Source organism: Sinohyriopsis cumingii, unplaced genomic scaffold (assembly GCF_028554795.1).
Source record: "Sinohyriopsis cumingii isolate HCF-2022 unplaced genomic scaffold, ASM2855479v2 utg000426l, whole genome shotgun sequence".
Taxonomy (NCBI): Eukaryota; Metazoa; Mollusca; class Bivalvia; order Unionida; family Unionidae; genus Sinohyriopsis; species Sinohyriopsis cumingii.
The window spans coordinates 5,237,510-5,263,359 of NW_028315897.1; the positions used below are offsets into that span (position 1 = coordinate 5,237,510).

Sequence of the window (25,850 nt, forward strand, 5' to 3'; positions counted from 1 at the left end):
GACAGTGTCACCATACAACTAAAAGTGAAAAACAATTATAAAAAATTGGGATGCGCGAGATCAAAAGAACGTTTCAGCATGAAAATAAAAAAGTAAGGAATACAAAATAAAAATTGGGATGCCTTAAGTTTCAAACTAGCGACCTCATTTTGGCAGACGTTAGTCATACAAGATAGTTTCAATATAAAAAATGGGATGCCACGAGTTTCGAGCTCGAGACTTCTTGCGAACGTTTAAACATAAATATAAAAAGTAAAAAATAACGCAATGAAACATTGGGATGCGCGAGTTGAAAAGGAAGTTCAAAGATGAAAAAGTAACAAAAATCAAATTAGATGCCACAACTTTCGAACTCGCGACTTCTTGTTTGGCAAGCGGGAGTAATAAAAGAAAGTTTCCACATAAAAATAGAAAAGGAAAAGTAATGATACAAAATTGGGATGCCTCGAGTTTCAGACAGGGGACCTAGTGTTTAGCAAGATAGCTCTGACGTTCTTATTTAGCACAACGATGTGTGGAACGCCTTTACAATTAGAACGCTTGACAATTGATGGGGTCATTTAATACATTTTGTTTTTGTTTCTGACAAAAAATAATGTGTACCCACGCATGCCTGCCAGACTGAAACGCAGAATTAGACAAATTTTGCAATATTGGAGTAGTGTATGCCACAGTGTGTTTTAATATCTCATTGAACATACCCCAGATTAATTACGTATAGTTTAAAGTATTAACGCTTTATACTAACTCGACAGTTTCATTGGAATAATGTTACTGCACAACTACTTTGCTAGAGAAAAACTCATTTCTCCTTAGTAAATGCCAATATGTTTTAATTGGTCACGTAGCAACAAAAACAGTGCAGATGTCGTATCGTGTTTGGCTTCATCGTTGCTTCAGGGATGTTTTGTTGAATATAATAAGAAAACAAAGTGTCTCCGGCATTTCTAAAATTTTATTCCTGACAGGAAACAAGTTTCATGATTACATTTTCCTTCCTGTGACCTTGGCGTTTGGGATAAAACAGACAATGTTAGCCACATTATACATTTAGAAAAAGAAAACCATTAATTAGCATCGCATTGCTTGTAAAATTATGAACCCGACAGTCAATTCTTATACTGGACGGACAGTTGGTAGGACACTGTCATATTGTTATAGGTACATCGTGAGACAAACGCATACTTTATTAGTATATTAAAATGTCCGTTCGTACGCATTTATTGAACAAACGATGCTACTTCTTTTTCCGTCGAAAGCAATACATGCGCGATATAGAAAAAAGATGAACTAGACAAGGGTTTGAAAATAATCCTTCCTTGGAAATGACAAAAAAATGAGGACAATTTGGATAATAACTACTTTTCATAAATATTGTCATCTTAGAAATCACTGTAAGTAAATGCATGATTTGTACTTATTTACTGAAAGCAGCTATAATTTTACTTACTCTTTCTTTCTTCTCTCTTTCTTCCTGAAAGAATATAATAAATTTGATATTAGTCAAGATGAAATATCCCAAATATTTGCTCATGTGGAGGTCAGCTTCATTGGCGACCAGTTTATCTCGTCGTTTGACGCAGTTAACCATTTCATTTTTTCGGATGTCGAATGTGTTCCGTGGATTTTACGAAGACGCTGCTGCTCGTAAGTTTGGAGATATTTTTGCCGGTGTCTGTGGTGGCGTTTGCCCGTTGTTTCGTGTTTATGGAGATCTAGGTTTCATCCACAGGGATTTTTGAGACTTGAGAGTGCGATTAATTTTATGAAACACGAGCCCGTGTTTGATAGCTTGTTTGAGTAGACGATGAAGCAAAATACATTTGTTTTTATCCATGAGATTGAATACATGTTATTTCACTTTGGAGTCTCCCAGACCGAACTTATTTATTTGTTTGCTCGCGCTGTTCGCGAGACAGGATTTTGTTAGTAATAAGAAACCATTCAGCGAAGAATGGATAATAGTTGTGAGCATCGTGAAGATGTTCAAGATAAACGAGATCGACCTCGACGAAATAGCATACGTCGTCCGCTTATCCTGCTTGTTTATCGTGGTAAATCTTAATCATTTCTGTGAATTCAGAATCTGATGGACACAATTTCCAGAAATTCAGTGATACATATTAAATTGCTGATTGTCCGGTCTAATATGCAGTTAAAATAATACTTAAATTTCTCATTTGTTCGTATAATATATGTTTCCGTGAATACCTTAACGTCGATTATAAAGAAGGTACAACCCGACCCGTTTTCTTTTATTTGTTTTTGAATTTATCTCATAGTGTCGAGGATTCCTCTGATATTCTTCTTTATTACACCCACATTTGATTTTGAATGGGTAATATAGCATTCGATACATTTGTCCAATCTGTCTTTCAGTATCGCACACCTAGAATGTTGTTATTGTATATAATGCCTGGAAGTAATTTTGACAATTGAAATATTCAATAAACAGTAGTTGTTAAAATATCAGGAATCATTTTTTGCTATAAATTTTAAAACTAGTGTGTGATTTCATTTGTTTAGATCAGTGACGGGTCGGAGGTTGCGATTGTGGTGCATACAGTATCCGCTGAAAATTGCCGATTTTTAACATACGGCGTAATGAGGTATAAAGTAAGTAACGACTAGGATTGTCTAAGAAAATCACAGTACCTACCGCTGACAAATTATACTTGAGGGTGACAACATTTTGGATAGAATGCTGAGATTGCATATGAATCTGGTGTGCAAAGTAACACCAAACATAATAGAGTGGGACAATCCATGTACTCTTCCGAATAAATCGTATATATGCAGGGAGTAATAAAAGACAGTGTCACCATACAACTAAAAGTGAAAAACAATTATAAAAAATTGGGATGCGCGAGATCAAAAGAACGTTTCAGCATGAAAATAAAAAAGTAAGGAATACAAAATAAAAATTGGGATGCCTTAAGTTTCAAACTAGCGACCTCATTTTGGCAGACGTTAGTCATACAAGATAGTTTCAATATAAAAAATGGGATGCCACGAGTTTCGAGCTCGAGACTTCTTGCGAACGTTTAAACATAAATATAAAAAGTAAAAAATAACGCAATGAAACATTGGGATGCGCGAGTTGAAAAGGAAGTTCAAAGATGAAAAAGTAACAAAAATCAAATTAGATGCCACAACTTTCGAACTCGCGACTTCTTGTTTGGCAAGCGGGAGTAATAAAAGAAAGTTTCCACATAAAAATAGAAAAGGAAAAGTAATGATACAAAATTGGGATGCCTCGAGTTTCAGACAGGGGACCTAGTGTTTAGCAAGATAGCTCTGACGTTCTTATTTAGCACAACGATGTGTGGAACGCCTTTACAATTAGAACGCTTGACAATTGATGGGGTCATTTAATACATTTTGTTTTTGTTTCTGACAAAAAATAATGTGTACCCACGCATGCCTGCCAGACTGAAACGCAGAATTAGACAAATTTTGCAATATTGGAGTAGTGTATGCCACAGTGTGTTTTAATATCTCATTGAACATACCCCAGATTAATTACGTATAGTTTAAAGTATTAACGCTTTATACTAACTCGACAGTTTCATTGGAATAATGTTACTGCACAACTACTTTGCTAGAGAAAAACTCATTTCTCCTTAGTAAATGCCAATATGTTTTAATTGGTCACGTAGCAACAAAAACAGTGCAGATGTCGTATCGTGTTTGGCTTCATCGTTGCTTCAGGGATGTTTTGTTGAATATAATAAGAAAACAAAGTGTCTCCGGCATTTCTAAAATTTTATTCCTGACAGGAAACAAGTTTCATGATTACATTTTCCTTCCTGTGACCTTGGCGTTTGGGATAAAACAGACAATGTTAGCCACATTATACATTTAGAAAAAGAAAACCATTAATTAGCATCGCATTGCTTGTAAAATTATGAACCCGACAGTCAATTCTTATACTGGACGGACAGTTGGTAGGACACTGTCATATTGTTATAGGTACATCGTGAGACAAACGCATACTTTATTAGTATATTAAAATGTCCGTTCGTACGCATTTATTGAACAAACGATGCTACTTCTTTTTCCGTCGAAAGCAATACATGCGCGATATAGAAAAAAGATGAACTAGACAAGGGTTTGAAAATAATCCTTCCTTGGAAATGACAAAAAAATGAGGACAATTTGGATAATAACTACTTTTCATAAATATTGTCATCTTAGAAATCACTGTAAGTAAATGCATGATTTGTACTTATTTACTGAAAGCAGCTATAATTTTACTTACTCTTTCTTTCTTCTCTCTTTCTTCCTGAAAGAATATAATAAATTTGATATTAGTCAAGATGAAATATCCCAAATATTTGCTCTAAAAAGAGGGAGTATATACGCATGCACACATTTACAAACGATGATCCAGTGTATGATGCGACCACATTATATAAATTATGATGCATATTTTACATTTCGCTATAAAATCCCAAAACTATCAGTACGAACGTAGGAGAGTGGCAATAAAATAAATCATCGACAAAGTTGTTGTTGCATGACTATGAAATGTTTGAGCACACGAACTAACATTAATGTAATCGTTGTGTCCCTACTTTCAAACAATACAATCTGGCCACGCTCATAAGCTATAAATATGTACAATAAGATAAACTATCGACAAATTTGCTCCTGCATGACTAAGAAATCTTTGATCAAATTGCAACACATCGTCTAATCATTGTGGGACCACGAACTAACATAAATTTAAACGTTGTGTCTTTACTTTCAAACAATAAAATCTGGTCAGACACATAAGCTACAAATATATACAATATCTGTTGAGGCCATGACGTGGGAACTGAAAACCAATTGTCTTATACATAACAAAATATGCTCGTGGTACATTAATGTTAATCAATCATCCAAATTGTGTGCACATTTAAAAACTTAAAGTCTAGACTCCGGAACAAATGACCTAACTACATTCCCTTCTTGTAGAATTGACCAATATCAAGCACGATATGTCACATTATGTATCTGGGTCAAGTTTTCTGACAACATCTCAATAATGCTTGGAATAGTAAGGACCGACTAATTAATAAGTAACATAGCATATCATGCATTTTTTAAACGAGTACGATTTATCGGTGGTCGGTAAAGTTCACTGCGTACACTAAGTGACTGAGAACGTATTCACACTCTTAAGTGTAGAAAACTACAGTATCAGTTTAATGGGGGTTCTTACATTTTTGTTTGCGTGAAAAATTGAGCGATGCCACTTTGATATATGCAACTAGGGTGTGGGGATTTCTGGTTCAGTTGTTTGTTTTGTTTGTGCCTTAGAGTGTGTGTTTTCAGTGTCAGTGCGTATATAATATTGATCATCGTTTTTTATGTGTGCATGTGTGTGTGTGATGGCGAATTTATGAGTGCCATAGGTGGAGTATCGTTTATCATCAATGGAGCACGCATGTTATGTTAATGAGCAGCGTAGAGATGTGAATTCGATGTACTGGAATGTTCTCATGGTGTAACAGTGTAGATGTCCTTGTAGTGTGCTTGTCTGTAGTGATCGACGAAGGCGATTTTACCGACGACATATTTTTTGACGGTGCCATCGTTAAGGGCTATGAAGTACAGTTTGGATGGGTGTTCCATGGCTTTCGTTTTTGAACTTTCCTAGGACCTTTTTGTTATCGTCGCAGTAGAAAGGTTTATGTGTGGGATAGTCGCTGAGATCGAAAAGTTTTTCATGGTCGAACAGGTCTTGCTACAAATTCTGTATCGGTCATTAGCAGGTTATTGTTTTTGATAAAATCATAATGAAACTTGTAAATGACCATTTTGGAGAGATCATCAATGGCCGTTCCGACGTAGATGTGTTTATCGAGTTTGAGATTGTTTTTCCCTGGATTCGATGGCGACGAGATATTTATTGAAGATTTTCGTGTGCAGGTAGGCTTCATTGGCGAACAGTTTGTCTCGTCGTTTGACGCTATTCACCATGTCGAATGTCTTTTTATGTTTTTTACGAACACGCTGCTGCTCGTAAGTTTGGAGACAATTTTGCCGAAGTATGTGGTGGAGATTTCATGTTGTTTCGTGTTAACGTCGATGTAGGTTTCATCCACGGGGATTGTTGAGACTTGAGAGTGCGATTAATTTTATCGAACACAAGCCCGTGTTTGATAGCTTGTTCGAGTAGACGATGATGCAAAAGTAATTGTTTTTATCCATGAGTTTGGGCACATGTTTTTTCACTTTGGAGTCTCCCAGACTGAACTTATTTTTTATTTTCCCGTGCTGTTCCCGAGACAGGATTTCGTTAGTGGCAAGAATTCATTCAGCGTATAATGGATAACATTTGTGAGCATCGTGAAGATATTCAAGATAAACGAGATCGACCTCGACGAAATAGTATACTTCGTCCGCGAATCCTGCTCGTTTCTCGTGGTAAATCTTAATCATTTCTGTCAATTCAGAATCTGATATTATTCCATCCCTAAGGCCTAATTTTATCAACGATGATAATTTGGAGTATGATATCGTCGCTGTAATCAGTTTTATTATATACTCATGCAATTTTGTATTTGTACATGTAAATATATTTTCCCTATGATATTAAGAACACCAGTAATTGCTATTGCAGCTGAAGCACAAATTGTTATAACTGCTGGTGATGTCATTGTTACTGTTGATAGCAATACGCCTGTTCCAGCGAAACCAGCGGACACCAAATGCACAATTATGTTATAGACATATACTCGTCTGCGATATTTTGTTTTAACTTTTACGGCATACTCGTCAACGATACTTTTCAGTTTGGTTTGCCACTCACATACTTGTTTGCATCCGTAATGTTGAGCATCGATTGGGCATTTCATTATATTTCGGACAGAGGTGATCGGTAAAAACAAGCGCTTTAGACCACTCGGTCAACCGGGATTCCTGCATGAGAATAAATAAGGTAATAAATCGCACAGTATTATGCAATCAATATATTTTTCGGCTCTCAATTTCCATTGCAACTGGCTGTCATTGTAACCGCGTGATATCTCATCTGGATAATTATCTAATATGAGAGATTCAATAAACAAAATAAGAGATTCATGGTAGAAAGAGAGCATAATGAACAGACGACATTGTAAAAATTGGCGAGAAATGTTAATTTTATGTCCACGGTGGTCTGTCAGCCCACTTTCACCGCTCTTTTCACTACGGATCCCATTGCAATTTCTTTCTACATCTAAATTTAAACAGTGTTATAAAGAGGAACTCCGATTAGAGTAAAATGGAAATAAAAAGCAAACTAGAACCTTTCACTACCAGTTCTACCAGAATAATACAAAACAAGTGTGCACCCTTCCTTATAGCTTATTACAAATGTTTGATTTTACCACTATTAGCATGAAATGCAAGTTTAGTTTGATGTAGAAACGTGTGAAATATGTCAACAGGAATAACAAAATAGAAAACATGGACCAAAAACTCAATACCCATCTTAAATTATGCTTAGTATTTCTTTATGACTTATTGGTATTAAAACAAAGATTATTTTTCTTAAACCGCTCTTTTATTCTTTCTTTCTTTTTGCTTTCTATATGTTATCATGCCCATAACAGCAGGGTAATTGCCATTTGAAAATTTCATCAGACGTATGAAGAAACGGTCTCATTATTCTCGATCGAAACAACACAGGAATTTGCATTTGTCCTGGAAGTTTAGACACTAAACGAAGGAGAACAACTTCATTGTATAAATACGTTTCTTACGTCTGCTGTTTTAATAAAATCACAAAAGTGAATGCACCTGAACGTCTCTTAATGAGTATGCAGTACAGTTCATCTGTACAATATACAGTCTATCTATACACCGAAATCAACCAAACATTAATGTATACAGATATGCATAGTGATGTCTCAATATTGGACGCTCTGTATATCCACATATGTAAGTGCCTCTGTCTCTCTCTCTCTCTCTCTCTCTCTCTCTCTCTCTCTCTCTCTCTCTACATGTATAGGTTAACGCATTTGTATGGGGAAATAAAACGAGTTGTTTGGATGGAAATATTGCACGACCTTGGTGGTGCAATATATCCTTCCGACAAAACGAGTTTATATTTTCCCAACAAAATGCCGTAACCTATTTATTATATGATCATTTGTTTATTCTTCCTAAGGCTTAATTATGTGAACAAAAATACGCTACACGAAACAAAATAACTGAATGTGTGCCGTATTCCAAACAAAATACACAAGTGTAGATTCATCATTACACAACAACAGCATCATTAATGCGCACTTAACTCCACCCTGATCAATTTGAATTTAATCGCGCGCTAGACATAACTTTCGAAAGAATATTGTGTGTTGGTCTACTTCAAATTGAAAGTTGGAGTCATACTGTGACTAAATGTGAAATGCAACAACTTTTCCATTTGATATGCAATGAATATATTTTGGCATTTTTGTATCTTCTACTTTGAGGACATTCAGGATGTAAAACTGTAAAACTCTAAGTATAGTTTTTGCCATTCTTATTAACAGCTAAAGGTGACATATTATGCCTTGTAACTTGCGTTTTGTTTGTAGGTACCCACCAATTTTATGAAATCTGGCGTCTATTGCAAAAATTAAAAAAACATTGTATGAAAAGGTAAACGCGGAATGTAGCAAAGTAGCTGGTATGTGGCCATCCACGAAAGATCTGCTTTATTTCATTCAGAAACAAATTTAATCAACCAAAACGTAAAGCGTCTGCTACACGAGTGTACATGATTTGTTTACAACGTAGCTCCTAATACACTACTGGGCACACGTGTCCTGCACGTGAGTGCAATATGAAGGTGTTCAATATCGAAAAATACCGAACGATTCTGATTATGCAATATTAACGGAGAAAAAAAATGAGCATATAATAAATGCATGTATCCCTTCCATATCACAGAGATTGTAGAAGTCGCAGTATATACAACTGAAATTATGTTTAAACATTTTTAGGGGAGGATATTATATAATTTGAAACTTATTTAGATATATTTATGAGAAGAATTAGTTTGAGTGTGTCATAATATCAAGGACAACATGTAGGTTTAGGGATATATGACTCAGCGAATGTTGCATTGGGTAGAAGTGATGAAGAAACTCAATCAGTAATTCAGTTAACAAGTTATATATAAGCAACAGACTGCTAGGTTAGCAGAATTCAACAGCAGAATAAATCAGCATTCTATACTCAGAGTAAGAACACTTTCGCAAAATGATTTCTCAGCTAAAGATAAGGTACCTGATTGCAAAAGATCAGAACATCTTATGCGTCTCTTAATTATTTAATAGGAATGAGCTTGGCAGAATCAGCAATAAATGATATAGAGCTTATCAAAATGAATGGTCCATACTACTCCAAAATAAAATCATATTGAGGTTATGGTGACCCAACTACTGCATTGCTTTCAGTGAGAAACCGTGACCATGATGTCTTTGACATAAAATCATTTCGAATAGCTACTGACTTTATTACATTGTTTGTTTTCAAACCTATAGCAGTCCTAAATGACGTGCCATTTCTTTAAAACTAAGTGGATTTAGGAAATTATAAGACGTTTATTTATCTATTGAACATAAGAAGGGAAGCAAAAGCAACAATTTATGAAAAGTTCAACAAACACTTTATAATATATAGTGAACATTTAAGAGATACTTACATTAGTATGAATTAAATCCCAAATAATACTAAATGCTCTATCACAAATATAAAATAAAGAATGTTCCGTAACCATTTTCATTAGTCTTGCATGTTATGATATTCAGAGTCTCTTGAAATTCCTAACGTACCACAATTATTGAATGTCGTGATGCACCACAACATTGCAATACAAGCTCTTGTTGAATTAAATCTCACCAGAGCCAAAATAGTTTTTTTTTTGTCCAAACCTTCAATTGGTATCTTGTCTTTGCAATGAATAATTAAACAAAATAATTATTATAGAATTTTATATGAACACAGTAGTAAATTCTGATTCACAAACATTGATATGAATAGGTATTTAAAATTTCTTTAACTTAACCTCCATTTATATATGTATGCCGATACTTTGCAACAATAGATTGTTGTGGATTAAAAAAACTTCTGATAGAAAATTCCACTAAGTCTTGAACTCAGATTGGAATAAGCTTATTGTTTACTAGTTATAATCATGGCAAAACTTAATCACAATCGGGGCAAAAATCAGGAACGCTATATAAATTAAATATGACCATATGTTCAGCAGGAGAAGCCATCAACATAGTTTACCACTGCATCGGCTATGTTGGATGTCCAAGCGGCACCATGGTCATCAGAGATCATTTAGCTCAACAGATAAATGTGTCTAAGTACTTTAGGAAAGGTATCCATGAAAACCTTGAGCTATGGGATTGACCACCAGAGGTAATGCATACATTTTACTCCCTCGGATAGGTTTTCTTTGCTATGTCTGAAATTGACCATGCAAAATAAAAATAAGGGGAAACATTGTATTTTGTTATTAGCATTGACCTAGATAGGTTGCTACAGTGTACACGATACAGCATTTATTATTGATGATGTATAGTTGAATGGAAGTTCCACCATAAATGCATTGTACTTTTAAAGGTAGATAGCCCAATGTGACCTGACATAGTGTCATTATATGTTGCGTCTAAAGCGCTAAAAGGTATAAATTTTGTACGTATTGGATAAAATCACGGATATTAATACTCACTCGTTCTTTTCTCGCTTTTTCTTCCTGAAAGTATAAAATAAATGTGAAATTAGACATGGTGATGGTGCACATATTTGCAAATGCATTACCTGAACGGATAAATAAGCAATAAACAAGAAAAAAACACTGTCGGGATTTTCTCGTGTTTTAGTCTCTGAATTTTAAATTTTCTTTCTTTATTGTATCATGCTGGGATAAACGAACAACGCGCTGCAAAGGTTTCTGCGTAAATTGCATCTAGTTGTTTAGGTAAAATGTTGTTATTAAAATATAACCACAAAGTATAAACGCATGATAGTCTCGCTAACAGCATGTGGTACAACCTTTAAACTATAGATTGTATAATAAATTGTATAGTGTTACAGTATATGTACATTGATAAACTGAATATACATTTACACACAAACGGCTACAGGTTAGCTATGGCACTTAAATTCCTTTCATGTATTTCAAACAGAATATAATACTATAAACTTCGGCGATTCATTTGAAATGCGTAACCACAAAAGCAGTTTTTAATAAATTAAAACTTTTCCGTCTTTTCCTTAGCCGAAAGGGATACGGAATAATGAGCTACAAGGTTAATACGTAACTTCAAATTCCGTTGGAACAATGTGAATAAGTATAGGTCCAGACACAAACAAGCAAACATTTTCAATAATTATAATCATCTCATGAAACTTTCTGGTTAGTATGGCAAATACAATGACGAATCTTCAAATCTGCACTTTCTGGTTGAACAGAGGTATCGAATAATTTTAATAGTCCCATGGTAGTGTTTTTGTCCAAAATGTCGATGAGTACCTTGTATTTCCATTTAATAATTTAAATAAATAATAGTTTTAAAAATTTATCTTAACACATTAGTAAACGCTGATACCCAAATACTGATATGACTCAATATTTAAAATCGTTTTTATTTAACTTGCATTAAAATGTGAGTAACCGTACTATAAAGTGACTGATGCAAAATTCCACTAACTATTAAACTCAAATAATAATAAACATATTGTTTACTAGCTGCAATCATGGCAAACAGATATTCACAATGTTTAATCACCATCAAGACAAAGATCAGGTACGCAATACAAATAAAATATACTCAACAACATATATAGGAAAAAATCCAAGTTTTTACGACCATTTGATCAGCAGGAATAGCGATCACAAGCTTTTTGCCACTGCGACGGCAATATTGGATGTTCGAGAGGTACCATGTTCATCAGTGATTAATTATCTCAATGGACAAGTGTGTTTGCAAAATTTCATGACATTCACGTAAGGTATTTAGGAAAAGTGTCCATGAAAACCATGAGATAACGGATAGGTCAGCAGAGATATTTAATACATTTTCAGAAGCTCAAACAGATTTTCCTCAATTTGTCATTAAGCAAACTTTCAGCAATGACAAGTTTTGCCATAAATATAGTAGAGGGGTGGAGCATGAATACTGGACGATGTAGGCTAGACTGCACTACATACGTTTTAGCATATTTGCATATTTGCTATCAAATATATATATTTTGGACAGTTAACATGTATAGATAGGTCAATTGTCACCATATTAATTTTTGCTTGATGTGCTTTGAAGCTGTATGCTTCAGATCTGAATATGAATGTATCTACGACCATGCAATTTGTTGAGGACGTCTCATGATTTTGAGTCCCACCATATCATTCAGTAAATTTTATTGAACTTTGTGTTTCACATTTAGATTGGTTTAGGATTGCTTTCCTGTATGTGTTCTGTAGAAATATGAAAAAAATTAGATATCAATAATTACTCTGTCGTTTTTTCTCCCTATTCTTCCTGAAAGAATATAATTAATGTGACATTAGCAACCGTAATATAAACGTCATTTATTTTCTCCCTAAATATATGACAGACATGCATTCACATATTCGTAAATGTAAATATAATGCACGTCATTGCTTGAACAGAGGAGAAGTGTCTCGTATTTAAATATCCTAATTCAAACTTTCTGTCGTTTCATCATTTTGAAGAAATAGCAATGCACCAAGCACAGTGTTTTCCGCCATAAAATAATTTTAAATGTTTAGGTAAGATGTCTTACTCACAAGCACTGACTAGCAGCTTAGATGCAAACTATATACAAACATATTTTCGGTGAGAGGCAATGTCTCTTATAACTGGTACATTGCTCTGTTGGTTATATGGTCATAATAAAGGAACACAAGCCGAATATCCAATACTAGAGTTTGTGTTTTCTTTTACTTGCTCTCGTTGCCCCTTCAAACGGTACATACGATATAATAAGACATGTGAGCCTAAATTGGAACACAGGTGCACTGCATTATACATATACTCATAACGTTATTGTTCGTAGTAGAATATGTTATATTTTCCGAATATCTTTTAGCAATAATATAATAAGTTTATGCAAAAAATCATGATGTGTACGTATTTACTCAAACATATTTATTAATACTTATTCTTTATGTTTTCGCTCTCTGTTCCTGAAATGATATCATCACTCTGATATTTGACACAGTGCAATACAATTCGCTTATTTGCGCTCAAAACAATAGTAGAAACGCAGGCTCTTATTCGCAAATGGGAATACGCTGTACGTCATGACTTGAAACGATTATTCAAGTATAATAGTGATTTTATCTAATCTATAATATGGTACTCTCGTATTTAAAGCTCTAGATTTCACATTTTCTGTCTTTTCTATACACTGAAGAGACAAAAATCAAGGAGATGCAAAGTCTTCCGCAATACAATACTCCAAATGGTTTATGAAAAAGTACGGCCTGGTGCTGATTATTACTAGAAAAAAATATATTAGACATCTCATTATCAAACATATATTTGTTTCAATTTGTCCTTTATTCTTTCACTCTTTTCGCCTTTAAACGGTTAGAGCGTCCACCTCGGATGGGGGAGGGTTTGATTCCCAGCCGAGTCATAACAAAGAGTTATAAAGATGGTACTAACAGGTGCCTTGCTTGGCGTTCAGCATTAAGAGATTAATGTTATGACTGGTCGGCATGGTGTCAGGATAATGTGACAGGGTGGGACATCAGGCTACATGTATGTGGTATGATGCCCCAGTAGTAGACATCACTATAAACTGCAACACTGCATACATCGTACCAATATAACTGGAAAATTGTTAAAGCAAAGTTTAAAAAATCCAAATCCAAAGTCTGACATGGTAACCGCTGCAACCCACTCATCGTAAGTCAGATATGATAACTAATACAATCCACTCATTGCAAATCAGACATGTTTAACACTGCCATGCACTGATTGTAGGTCAGATATGCTAACCGCTGCAACCTACTGATTGTAAATAAGAGAGATTAACTACAGCAACATACTGATTTTAATCATTCTTGCAGACCATGTTTGTAAGAAAGATATGCCAACCAGTGCTTGTAAGTAAGACATTCTAACCACGGATATTAAGGATGGTAAGACATCATAACCAGTGCTGGTAAGACATCCTAATCAGTACTGATAAGTAAGACATACTAACCAGTGTTTGTAAGAAAGACATATTCAGTGTGTGTCAAAGTAAGACATGATAACCAGTTCTTTTCAATAAGCAATGCTAACCAGTGTTTGTAAGAAAGACATGCCAGCCAGTGTTTGTTAAAGGAAGACATGCTAATCAGTGCTTATAAGAAAAACGTGCTATCAGTCCTTGTAGAACATGCTAACTAGTGTTTGTATGTAAGACATGCTAACCAGTGTTTGTAAGGAAGACATGATAACGATTGCTTCCTAAAGCAAGGTATTATATTCAGTGATTTAAGTAAGACATGCTAACTACTGACTTTACGTATGGTAAAATATCATAACCAGTGCTGGTAAGACATTCTAACCAGTGTTTCTAAGTACGTCATGTTAACCAGTGTTTGTAAGACAGATTAACCAGTGGTTGTTAAATTAAGACATGCTAATCAGTGCTTGTAGGTAAGACATGCTAACCAGAGTTTGTTAAATATTGTAAGTAAGACATGCTAACAGGTGTTTGTTAAAGTAAGACATTGTATTCAGTGTTTGTAGGTAAGACATGCTAATCAGTACTTGTAGGTAAGACCTACTAACCAGTTTTGTAAATAGGACATGGTAACCATTGTTTGTAAGTAAGACATGCTAACCAGTCCTTGTAAGTAAGACATGATTATCCGTACTTGTAAAAAAGATATTCTAACCAGTGTTTGTAATACATGCTAACTAGTGCTTGTAAGCAAGGCATGCTAATCAGTGTTTGTAAGTAAGACATGTTAACCAGTTTTTGTTAATAATACATACTAACCAGTGTTTGTAAGTAAGGCACGCTTTATCAGTGCTTGTACGTAAGACATGTTAAGAAGTGTTTCTAAGTAAGACATTCTAGCCAGTGCTTGTACATAAGACATGCTAACTAGTGTTTGTAAGTAAGGCATGTTAACCAGTGCTTGTAAGTAAGACATGCTACTCGGTTCTTGTAGAAAAGACATGCTGACTAGTGTTTCTAAGTATGGCATGCAACCATCCGATTTTAAGTATGGTAAGATATTCTACCCAGTGCTGGTAAGACAAACTAACCAGTGGGTATAAGTAAGTGGTGCTAGTCAGTGCTTGTGAGTAAGACATGCTAACCAGTGTTTGTAAGTAAGACATTCTAATCAGTGTTTGTAGGTTATACATGCTAACCAGTTCTTGTACGTAAGACATGCTAACCAGTGTTTGTTAAAGAGATGTTATTCAGTGTTTGATAAAATCAGACATGCTAATCAGTGTTTGTAAGTAAGACATAATAATCAGTGCTTGTAAGTAAGACATGATAACCAGTGTTTGTAATTAAGACGTGATAACCAGTGTTTGTAAGTAAGACATGCTAATCATTGCTTGTAAACAAAAATTGCTAAACAGTGCTTGCAAGTAACACATGTTAGCCAGTGTTTGTTAAATGAATGTTTAACCAGAGCTGTTAAGTAAGACATGTTAACAACTGATTTTAAGTATGAAAATACATTCTAAAGAGTGATGGTAAGAATATGCTAACCAGTGTTGATAAGTAAGACATGTTAACCAGTGTTTCTAAATAAGACATGCTAACCAGTGTTTGTAAGTAAGACATGCTAATCAGTGCATGTTAGTAAGACATGTTAATCAGTGCTTGTAAGACATGTTACCCAGCGCTTGTAAGTAAGACATGTTAACCAGTGTTTGCAAGTAAGACACACTAACCAGTGTTTGTAAGTAAGACATATTCAGTGTGTGTCAAAGGAAGACATGATAACCAGTTATTTTCAATAAGCAATGCTAACCAGTGTTTGTAAGAAAGACATGCCAGTCAGTGTTTGTTAAAGGAAGACATGCTAATCAGTGCTTGTAAGAAAAACGTGCTAATCAGTCCTTGTAAAACATGCTAACTAGTGTTTGTATGTAAGACATGCTAACCAGTGTTTGTAAGGAAGACATGATAACGATTGCTTCCTAAAGCAAGGTATTATGTTCAGTGATTTAAGTAAGACATGCTAACTACTGACTTTACGCATGGTAAAATATCATAACCAGTGCTGGTAAGACATTCTAACCAGTGTTTATAAGTACGTCATGTTAACCAGTGTTTGTAAGACAGATTAACCAGTGGTTGTTAAATTGAGACATGCTAATCAGTGCTTGTAGGTAAGACATGCTAACCAGAGTTTGTTAAATATTGTAAGTAAGACATGCTAACAAGTGTTTGTTAAAGTAAGACATTGTATTCATTGTTTGTAGGTAAGACATGCTAATCAGTACTTGTAGGTAAGACCTACTCACCGGTGTTTGTAAATAGGCCATGTTAACCAGTGTTTGTCAGTAAGACATCCTAACCAGTCCTTGTAAGTAAGACATGATTATCCGTACTTGTAAAAAAGACATTCTAACAAGTGTTTGTAAGACATGCTAACTAGTGCTTGTAAGTAAGGCATGCTAATCAGTGTTTGTAAGTAAGACATGTTAACCAGTTTGTGTTAGTAATACATGCTAACCAGTGTTTGTAAGTAAGGCACGCTTTATCAGTGCTTGTACGTAAGACTTGTTAAGAAGTGTTTGTAAGTAAGACATTCTAGCCAGTGCTTGTACGTAAGACATGTTAACTAGTGTTTGTAAGTAAGGCATGTTAACCAGTGCTTGTAAGACATGCTACTCGGTTCTTTTAGAAAAGACATGCTGACTAGTGTTTCGAAGTAAGGCATGCAACCGTCTGATTTTAAGTATGGTAATATATTCTACCCAGTGCTGGTCAGACAAACTAACCCCTGTTTATAAGTAAGACGTGCTAGTCAGTGCTTGTGAGTAAGACAGGCTAATCAGTGCTTGTAAGTAAGGCAAGCTACATGCCACTGAATTCAATCAACTGTATGCTTGCAACCACACCTATACAGATTGCAACTTCACATAACCAAGTTAACTATGAAATGAGGTAAGTCAGTTTTATATCCCTTTTTTATATACTCATTTAAACCTAGATGGTAGATCAGGCATTTGATTTTGATATTCGGTATGTACTGCCATATCACACATCTAGACTGGAACTAATTATTTGTATTCCCTGACATCTAGGCGGCATTATACTTATAGACGCTGAAGCAGCCTTTGTAATATCAAATTAATTTTGGAATTCCAGCAAAACTGTTAATCTCAAAGTATTAGGGTAGTCTTAAAGAGGAGGTATATAATAAAGGCAATACTACATTCATGTTTTGTTGCAAGCGAGGGGAAGCAATTCACTTGATACGGTATATGTTTTGTTGTGGGTGAGTGGAAATAAGTATTTTAATATAAAATATGTTTGTTGCAAGTGAAGAGTATAATTTCATCTGAAAAGGTATGCATTGGCTCAATGATGGGAAAAACTCATTTCATATGGCCTATGTTACAGTACAAATAAGGGGAAATTGCTCATTTGATATGGTATATGTTTTGTTGCAATTACAGGAAGGAACTCATTGGATAATTGGTACATGGCTATATATGAATATGTTGAGGTTTCAGGGTGAGACATATCTCTGAGTCAAATCAAACAACGTCTCATTCATTCTGAAAAAATGTAATAAAGCATTTACAGAAGTGTTCTGTGTTTATTATTTGAGGTCAGAAGACAAAGCATGTTGTTACGTTTCCTTGCTACTATACAAATGAGTCCAAGAAAAGTTCCATTGGAACAGGTAATGGTGAACTCACATGGAAATTGTAGATACAATTTGTTAATCCTTTTTTCTAGCTTTGTCCTTAAACTGTTCTTCTTCAAAATATCCCTTTAAATTAACATGTAATGAGATGGGCATGAAACTAACTTGCTGATGCATTCAAATGAGTATATGTATTGGATTATTTTGATGTATACAGCAATATCTAATATACCTTTAACATTGTTTACCTTGACTAATAATAACTGCGTTATAGATGAATATTGTTGTAGATCATTTGGAATGAGATACCTATATTTCATGATGTGCATGGGTACATTACCCTTGGGTTTTCCATGTGTTTTTCTTTTTATGTACAACATGTACATGCTATATGTGGAAATAATTATACCGAGATCTTGATACTAGAATTGTTTGTAGTATTACAAGATTCTTTTGCAATAGTATTCATAGCTTGAATGTCTCAACATGATGTACAAGTTCAGCATTTATTTTTATATAACATATTCTCTCTGTGATGAATAGAACAAAACTCATTAGTTGTATATAATAACATCAATATCATACAATTTGGTGTTTAGCATGTATTGTGGTTATAATAACAGATTCCCCGCTGGTGTGTGTGTGTGCAGTTCCTAAGCAGGGGTGTTTAATACAGAATATTGCCGTTTGACTGAAAACGATTGTAAATTAAATTTTGATTTTTATAACAGTCATTGGAATACAACTGCACTGTTGTTAGTTATTTGGACATACAATAATTAATAAGTGTGGATTTAATACCTCAATAATATAGGAATTTTTTTGTGGAGAAAAATTGGAGGAGGTGCATTTATTAGAAGGGCCTTTATTAGAATAACTACAGTGTTCATGGCAGAGTATAACTTCATATTTTGAGTTATTGTCATGGTTTGTAAAGCAATGCATATTGTGTCCAAGTTTTAAGTCTTATTAGAGTATTCATGCTTGGTTGTTGTTGTTTGCTTACTATTATATTTATTTTTTCAATTTCATTACATTAATATTTATGGTGAGGGTTTGTATAGACTCGTATTCTTCTTTATCATAAATATTTCATTTACATACAGTGTGTTTTAATCTTTTCACTTAATCCTATTATGGTAACCCATCCAGTTTCAATCTTAGTTCAGTCCAATTTTTTATTGAAGCCAGGGCATATTCTATTCATATTTCCATTCACACTTTCTCCATTTATTCATTCATTATTCATCCATTTACTTGTCCATCTAACACAATTTTCCACACTATGTACTTGTCCATATGTGTAATACATTTTTCCTCACTTTGTTCTATTCCATCTAACATACTTTTCCACCCATTCTATACTTGTCCATCTAGCACACCTTATCCCCACACTGCATGTATCCATCACCTGCCTATTTGTCTAACACATGTCCCACTGTACTTGCAGACAGAGCCACGGTGGCTCATGGTGGCTCATTTGGTAGAGTGTTAGACCTGTAATCCAAAAGTCATGGATTTAATACATGCCCTTAGCCAGCCCAGGTTGGCTGCCTTGGTGGCCTCAAAGGGAATCGGATGTTATAGCAAATAATCAGCTTAAAGTATCATTAGTTTAGAAAACAAATTTTTTACCTGCAGATACTTCATCAGATGCACAATTATGGACTTTGACTGTGTCTGTCAACGTCTAGAAATTCTCATTTAAAGATCTGACTTTGTTTAATTTTGAGATGTGGACTCAGTTAAGAAACTCTATGAGGTACCATCATAATATTGTTTGTCTTTTTAAACATGTATATGTATTTAACTTTTGTATAACATTTAAAGCATTTTAACAAATTTACATATTATTCTTCATCCTGTAGGACATCATGTTTGCAAGAGTTTTTCTTCTTAACTTCTTTGTATTTTTTTATCATGGCATTTTTAAAACTTAACTTATGAGTGGTAATATATAGCCAGTATTGTGCTGATATGCTGCTAAACTCTGTTCATACCAGTTCATTTATTATCATACCTAGTGTAAACAACCATAATCTTTCACATGGTTGATAATTATAATTACATGTTGGACCGTTTCTTTAATTCATACCACATACAATTATAAGTACATACTGTACAGTTTCTTTCACCTATAATATATGATTACCTATTATAATTACATATTGTATATTTTTCAATTTAAATCACATGCAGTGGCTATAACTCATTATAATAATCCATATAGAGTGGTGAAAACACATGTACAAAAGAGAAGGGAGGTAAATGTTGTTGTTTGATTGCTATAGTTATTTCTCTTGCTAAAAGTCTGTTTATTCTCTATTATCACATTTATATTTGGCTAGGTTCAGTAACTGTGTTTCTCATATTTTCACATTACTGGTATGAGATGGTGTTATTAGAGATGGTATACCTGAATAAAATTAACCTTGCCTGAGTCAATTCATGCAGACTATTGTTGCTAAAAAAAGGGACGATGACAGCAAACTAATTAACTGATCAGTGCCCTTTTACTATTCTGATTATCATTATTCTGATTATTATTATTATTAGTATTATTTGAGGAAATTATTGACACCACATGTAAAATGTTGGACTTGATATCCAGCAGAGCAAATGGTAAATAATATGATAGACATGAAAGATAAGATGGACGCTGTAACATGTTGTATGGGTCGGATATGTAGGATTGTAAGTATTTTTTATATGCTAGTATATGTATAACATATACTTATACCACAGGTTATTGATTTGGTCAAGTACTAATTAGAGAATCAAGCATTAATCAGGAAGTCAAGCACTAATGAAGGCATTATTATATTATGTCTACTGATAAAAACTTTGCTACATTATTACGCTCTTAGTATACTTTACAACTATATGGATTTCAAGATCTGAAAATACATTTCAATTAAATATTCTTGGGTTTTTTAGATTCAGAATCAAATGTATGTTTTCATTTTAACATTGCTTTGAAAATTATGCTTTTATATTCAAATTTGTTACTTTATCAGCTTCTCTACTTATTTTTGCAGAGTTATTATGCCCTTCCATTTTCCATTTTATCTTGTTCTACATGTATTAATAATATCTCAATATAAGGTGACCTCACAATTAGCCTGCAGTATTCTTGGTATGGATCTCATAAACAGTGTTATAATGAGGGAGTACTATAATGGGTATCAAGATTTATACAAGAGTAGTTACTGAAATTTGACTGTCCAAATTTTACCATGCATGTGCCATAGTTGTTCAGTATGACTATCCTATATTTGCCTTACATGTACCCGGATTTTATAGTTTGAATGTCAAAAAATTGCATTACAGGTACCTAGATTGTACAGTCTGACTGCCCACAATTTGTCTTACATATATCTAGATTTTACAGTTTTTCTGCCCTAAGTTTTTCTTACAGGTATCTAGAATGTACAGTTTGACTGCCCTAAATTTCACTTACAGGTATCTAGATTGTACATTATGACTGTCCTACATTAGCCTTACAAGTACCTAGATTGTACAGTATGACTGTCCTAAATTATCCTTACAGGTACATAGATTGTACAGTTCGATTGCCCTAAATTAGCCTTACTGGTACTGTGATTGTACAGATGATCTATTAAAGCACCCAACTACCATATCTGTCTGGATATAGATAATGTAAACATAATAAACCCTCCCCTGCCATCACTTGATGTACCAATATATATATATATATATATATATATATATATATATATATATATATATATATATAAACTCTCAGTATATTATCAATGAATCACGTGTTCTCTCTCAATATATTATCAATGAATCACGTGTTCTCTCTCAATATATTATCAACGAACCACATGTTATCTCTCAATATATTATCAATGAATCACATGTTATCTTTCAGTATATTATCAATGAATCACGTGTTCTCTCAGTATATTATCAATGAATCGCATCTGAACTCTCAATATATTATCAATAAATCACATGTTATCTCCCAATATTTCATCAATGAATCACATGTTATCTCTCAATATATTATCAATGAATCACATGTTCTCTCTCAATATAGTATCAATGAATCACATGTTATCTCTCAATATATTATCAATGAATACTATGTTCTCTCTAAATACATCTTATGAATGCTAGCACAAGTACATACAAATCCACATGAAACTGCTATATTCACTAAATATATCCTGTTCGGTGTTTAAAATAAAAATATATCTGATTCAGAAAAATCTCGAACAGTTCAATCGTACTATTTTACAGAAGCAGCCCTATTCTGACCTTCAAATCTCAGTGAACCAATCAAATTTGAGCAGTTCAGTTGTTGATTTCACCATGATCAGCTGTACAAATGAATTATACTGCAAAGTAGAGACATACTGTTTTGATAGTATTAACTATTGAATTAAACAATATAAATTGTATGCAAGTATGAGGGTATGTGTGTGTGACTTGGATTTGTAATGTAGCTTTAAAACAAATTTCAGACATATCACTATGATGTCTACAGTGTGTCAGTTTATATTAATGTCTAGCACTGGGACATCATGAATAAGACATGTAGCATTTTGTCCCACCTAGTCATATTATCCGGAAACCAGGCCGACCAGTCCTAACATTACCCTCTGAATGCTGAGCGCCAAGCGAGGCAGCTGTTAGTGTCATCTTTGTATGTCTCTGGTATGACTCGGCCGGGGAATGAACCCATGATCTCCTGCATCCGAGGTATGTATGTATGTATATATGTATGTATGTATGTATGTATGTATGTATGTATGTATGTATGTATGTATGCATGCATGTATGTATGCATGCATGTATATATGTATGTATGTATGTATGTATGTATGTATGTATGTATGTGTTTGTGTTTGTGTGTATGTGTATTTATGCATGTATGTACAGTTTGTGTATTATTTCCAAGAAATCTTTGCAAAAGAAAAATTTTTTCAGCAAATAGATTACATGCTCTCTCACATTATGGGTATTTTGGATATCTCAGCCCATTTGCAGTCCTTACAGCCCTTACATGGGAAACTCACAAACCAGGTCCATATGCACAGTCTTTGCTGTCTTTAATGTTAAACAAAATGATTTATGTGACAAAGATCTTCTGCTTACTTGATAATACTTGCAATACCTTCGATGCCAGATAAGTAAATATATTACTCTTTTAGGCTTAAATCCAACTACAGATCATATAAAACGTTCCAAATCTGATGATGTTGGGATCATACAGTTTCACCATTGTATCCAGGAGGTGAATATTCAGTTGTTTGAGCAGTGCTATAATGGCTCATTGATGAATAAAATTTATGGCTGTGCTATAGATGTCACAGGTTTCCAGAGTAATTAGCTGATTGAAGTCGTAATGCATTTATCTGGCTCTTTCAAATGCATAGGACAGAAACACAACTTGAATACAATTATGCCATATTTATTCCATGATAATATCAGGCATCCATCTGGAAAACACTGTGAACAGGTTTGTGTGGACAAAACATCCAACTGACCCATTCTGAATAGGTTGGAAGGGTCATGGCAACCAGCTGAATAACCCTGTGAATAAGTTGGGGTGCTGATGGCAGCCAGCTGAACAAGTCTGGATACATGTAGCTTGGTGTGGTCAAGGTAGGCAGCTGAATAACTCTGGTTCTAGGTTGGTGTGGACAAGGCAAGCCAACTGAATAAATATGTGCATAGGTTGGGGTGGTCAAGGCAGCCAGCTGAATAAATCTGAATAGGTTGGCAATCAAGGCAGCCAACTGAATAACTCTTTAAATAGGTTGGATTGCCCAATGCAGACGGCTGAAAAAAATCTGAATCGGTTGTAGTGGTTAAAGCTGCCAGCTTAATAACTCTGTGAATGTGTTGGCATGGGCAAAGCAATCAGCTGAATAATTCTGAATGGGTTGTGGTGGTTAACTCAGCCAGCTGAATAAATCTGAAAAGGTTGGGGTGGAATTGATTTTAGAAACAATATCTTCATTAACTATGTGCCAGGTTGTTGTTTTTTTTTTTGTAAAGGAGAGATTGGTTATCTATTATTAATCTTGGCTTGTCATCAGATAAACACTGTAATGCAGTCATCTTACTTTATCTGACCTACTAGCTTACGCTTTGGTCAACCCCGTGAAATACTATATTTGTCCCATAATATGTATCTGCTTGATGATAAAACAATCCACGCTTCTTTAAACTGCATCCAATTTTTAGTTAGTACAAAACTCTGTCTGGTGACAACTTTTGCTTGGTCCTATTGATTTCAACTAAATTTTATACGCAATGTTATATGGACAAGGTCTCAAATGAATGCATACTACATCATTATTTGATTGAGTTATGATCACTGATTGTTGATACTAATAGTCTTTGTGCCCTCAAGGTTCACAAAAAACAACGTGTCCTCTTCTTCTCATGAGATACACACTGTGCCAAGTAAAAATGTTAATTGTCCTAGTGCTCAGATAATGATGATTCACACCCTGAGAATAGTTTTGTATATAATTCCACCATTAACAAATACCAATGTTCAACATTGCCTAATATCAAGGATTTTCATTTAGTATTTACTTTTGCATAGTTTTAGTTTCTGTACCTGTCAGTCAAAGATTTGTTGAAGAAGTGGCTGGTGTTTGTTTGTACACAGGTATCTGACACAAATTTGATACAAACATGGGTCACGAAAATAATGTTTAGAGAGAAGACAAGATTTAAATTGTTTCTTATGTACAATATCTGTATGTAATATATAATATGAGACAATGTTTGCATACTAAATTTAAAAATTTCTGTTTCACACCAAGTCTTCGACCAATGAAGTATATTCTCATTTACATTGTCACATTTCAGTAATATAGGCATAACTCTATTGTTAGAGAAATGTTAACTTTAATGTAGAGAAGCCATGAAATAACTATTTTTGTATATCAACAAATTTGGACAAAAAATTATAAAGAAAGCATCCTATTGACTGAGATTTCCTAGTCAACTGCTTTCATTGGCTAGTTGCATATGTCAGTCTAGTGAGCAATCACTCCCATTTTAATATCTTGTTTGTTTTTTGTCCTGTTTGTTTAATGTCCAAATATGTCAGAGTACTTTAACATATACTTTGCTGTAGTTGCTTCTCGAGGTATGTAATATGACTTTCCAAAAGAATATTGATGTATGAGGATCCAAATAAGGTGAATAATTGCTATCTAAAGGTATGCATGACAAAACAATTATGACACCCGTTACTGAAAGAATCTATATTGAATGCATGCGTGACCAGGTATAACTTTTACTTTAACCATATATAGGTTATTGGACATAGGACATAATTAGACACATTATGTATAAACCCTGGCAAGGGTACCTGCCCCTGAACCTGAATACAAATAATACTATCATACAGGTTAGATAATTTTTAATTCGTACTCTACATATATTTAAATCGAGGCCCACAAGCCTGGGTTTAAATCTCCATAGAGTATGAATTAAAAATTCTCAGGATACCATATAAAGATGAAAAAGAAGATATAATTTATGGACGTATTCTAACTAAATGACATGTACATGCTAAATTTATACATGTTTAAGAGATCCTGAGAGACTACCATCAGTACACTAAATTACAACAGGTAATGTATTTTTGAGTATTCCATATTAGCCATACATATCAATCATAAAATGTTAGGGCAGCACATTGACATTTCTAACAAAACAATGTAATGTATAATATATTCATATTTGCTCCACATTACTTGACCTTCTACACTTTGCCTTATATCTTTAATGTCCTTGCTCTTTTTATCACCTACACATATACTTTCATTTTTCAGCATCATGTATAAATTAAGTGAACACTTTATTCAGTTTGTTAGAGCTAAAAGTGATACATGTTCAATATTGATATTATCCTGCATATACGTAAGATAACAATTGAGAAAGAGTAGTATGAGTGCATTGTATATATACACAATGAGCTATCAAATATGAAGCGCAATGTCCCAAA

At 34.1% G+C, this 25,850-nt stretch overlaps 1 protein-coding gene across 14 annotated transcripts in view; it reads right to left on the reverse strand.

Annotated features, from left to right (window-relative positions):
* LOC149774113 (E3 ubiquitin-protein ligase TRIM56-like) overlaps positions 1-25,850 on the reverse strand; it is a 76,038-nt gene that overhangs the window by 26,825 nt on the left and 23,363 nt on the right. For 6 of the 14 annotated variants that reach the window (XM_089945789.1, XM_089945793.1, XM_089945784.1 and 3 more), the window contains 3 exons: positions 10,706-10,729; positions 4,262-4,285; positions 1,451-1,474 (listed from right to left, as the gene is read on the reverse strand). In XM_089945789.1, the coding sequence (XP_089801915.1) occupies positions 1,451-1,474; positions 4,262-4,285; positions 10,706-10,729 (72 nt within the window). The remainder of the gene's footprint in view (positions 1-1,450; positions 1,475-4,261; positions 4,286-10,705; positions 10,730-25,850) is intronic. The other 8 variants (XM_089945794.1, XM_089945785.1, XM_089945790.1 and 5 more) reach the window with 2 other exon arrangements.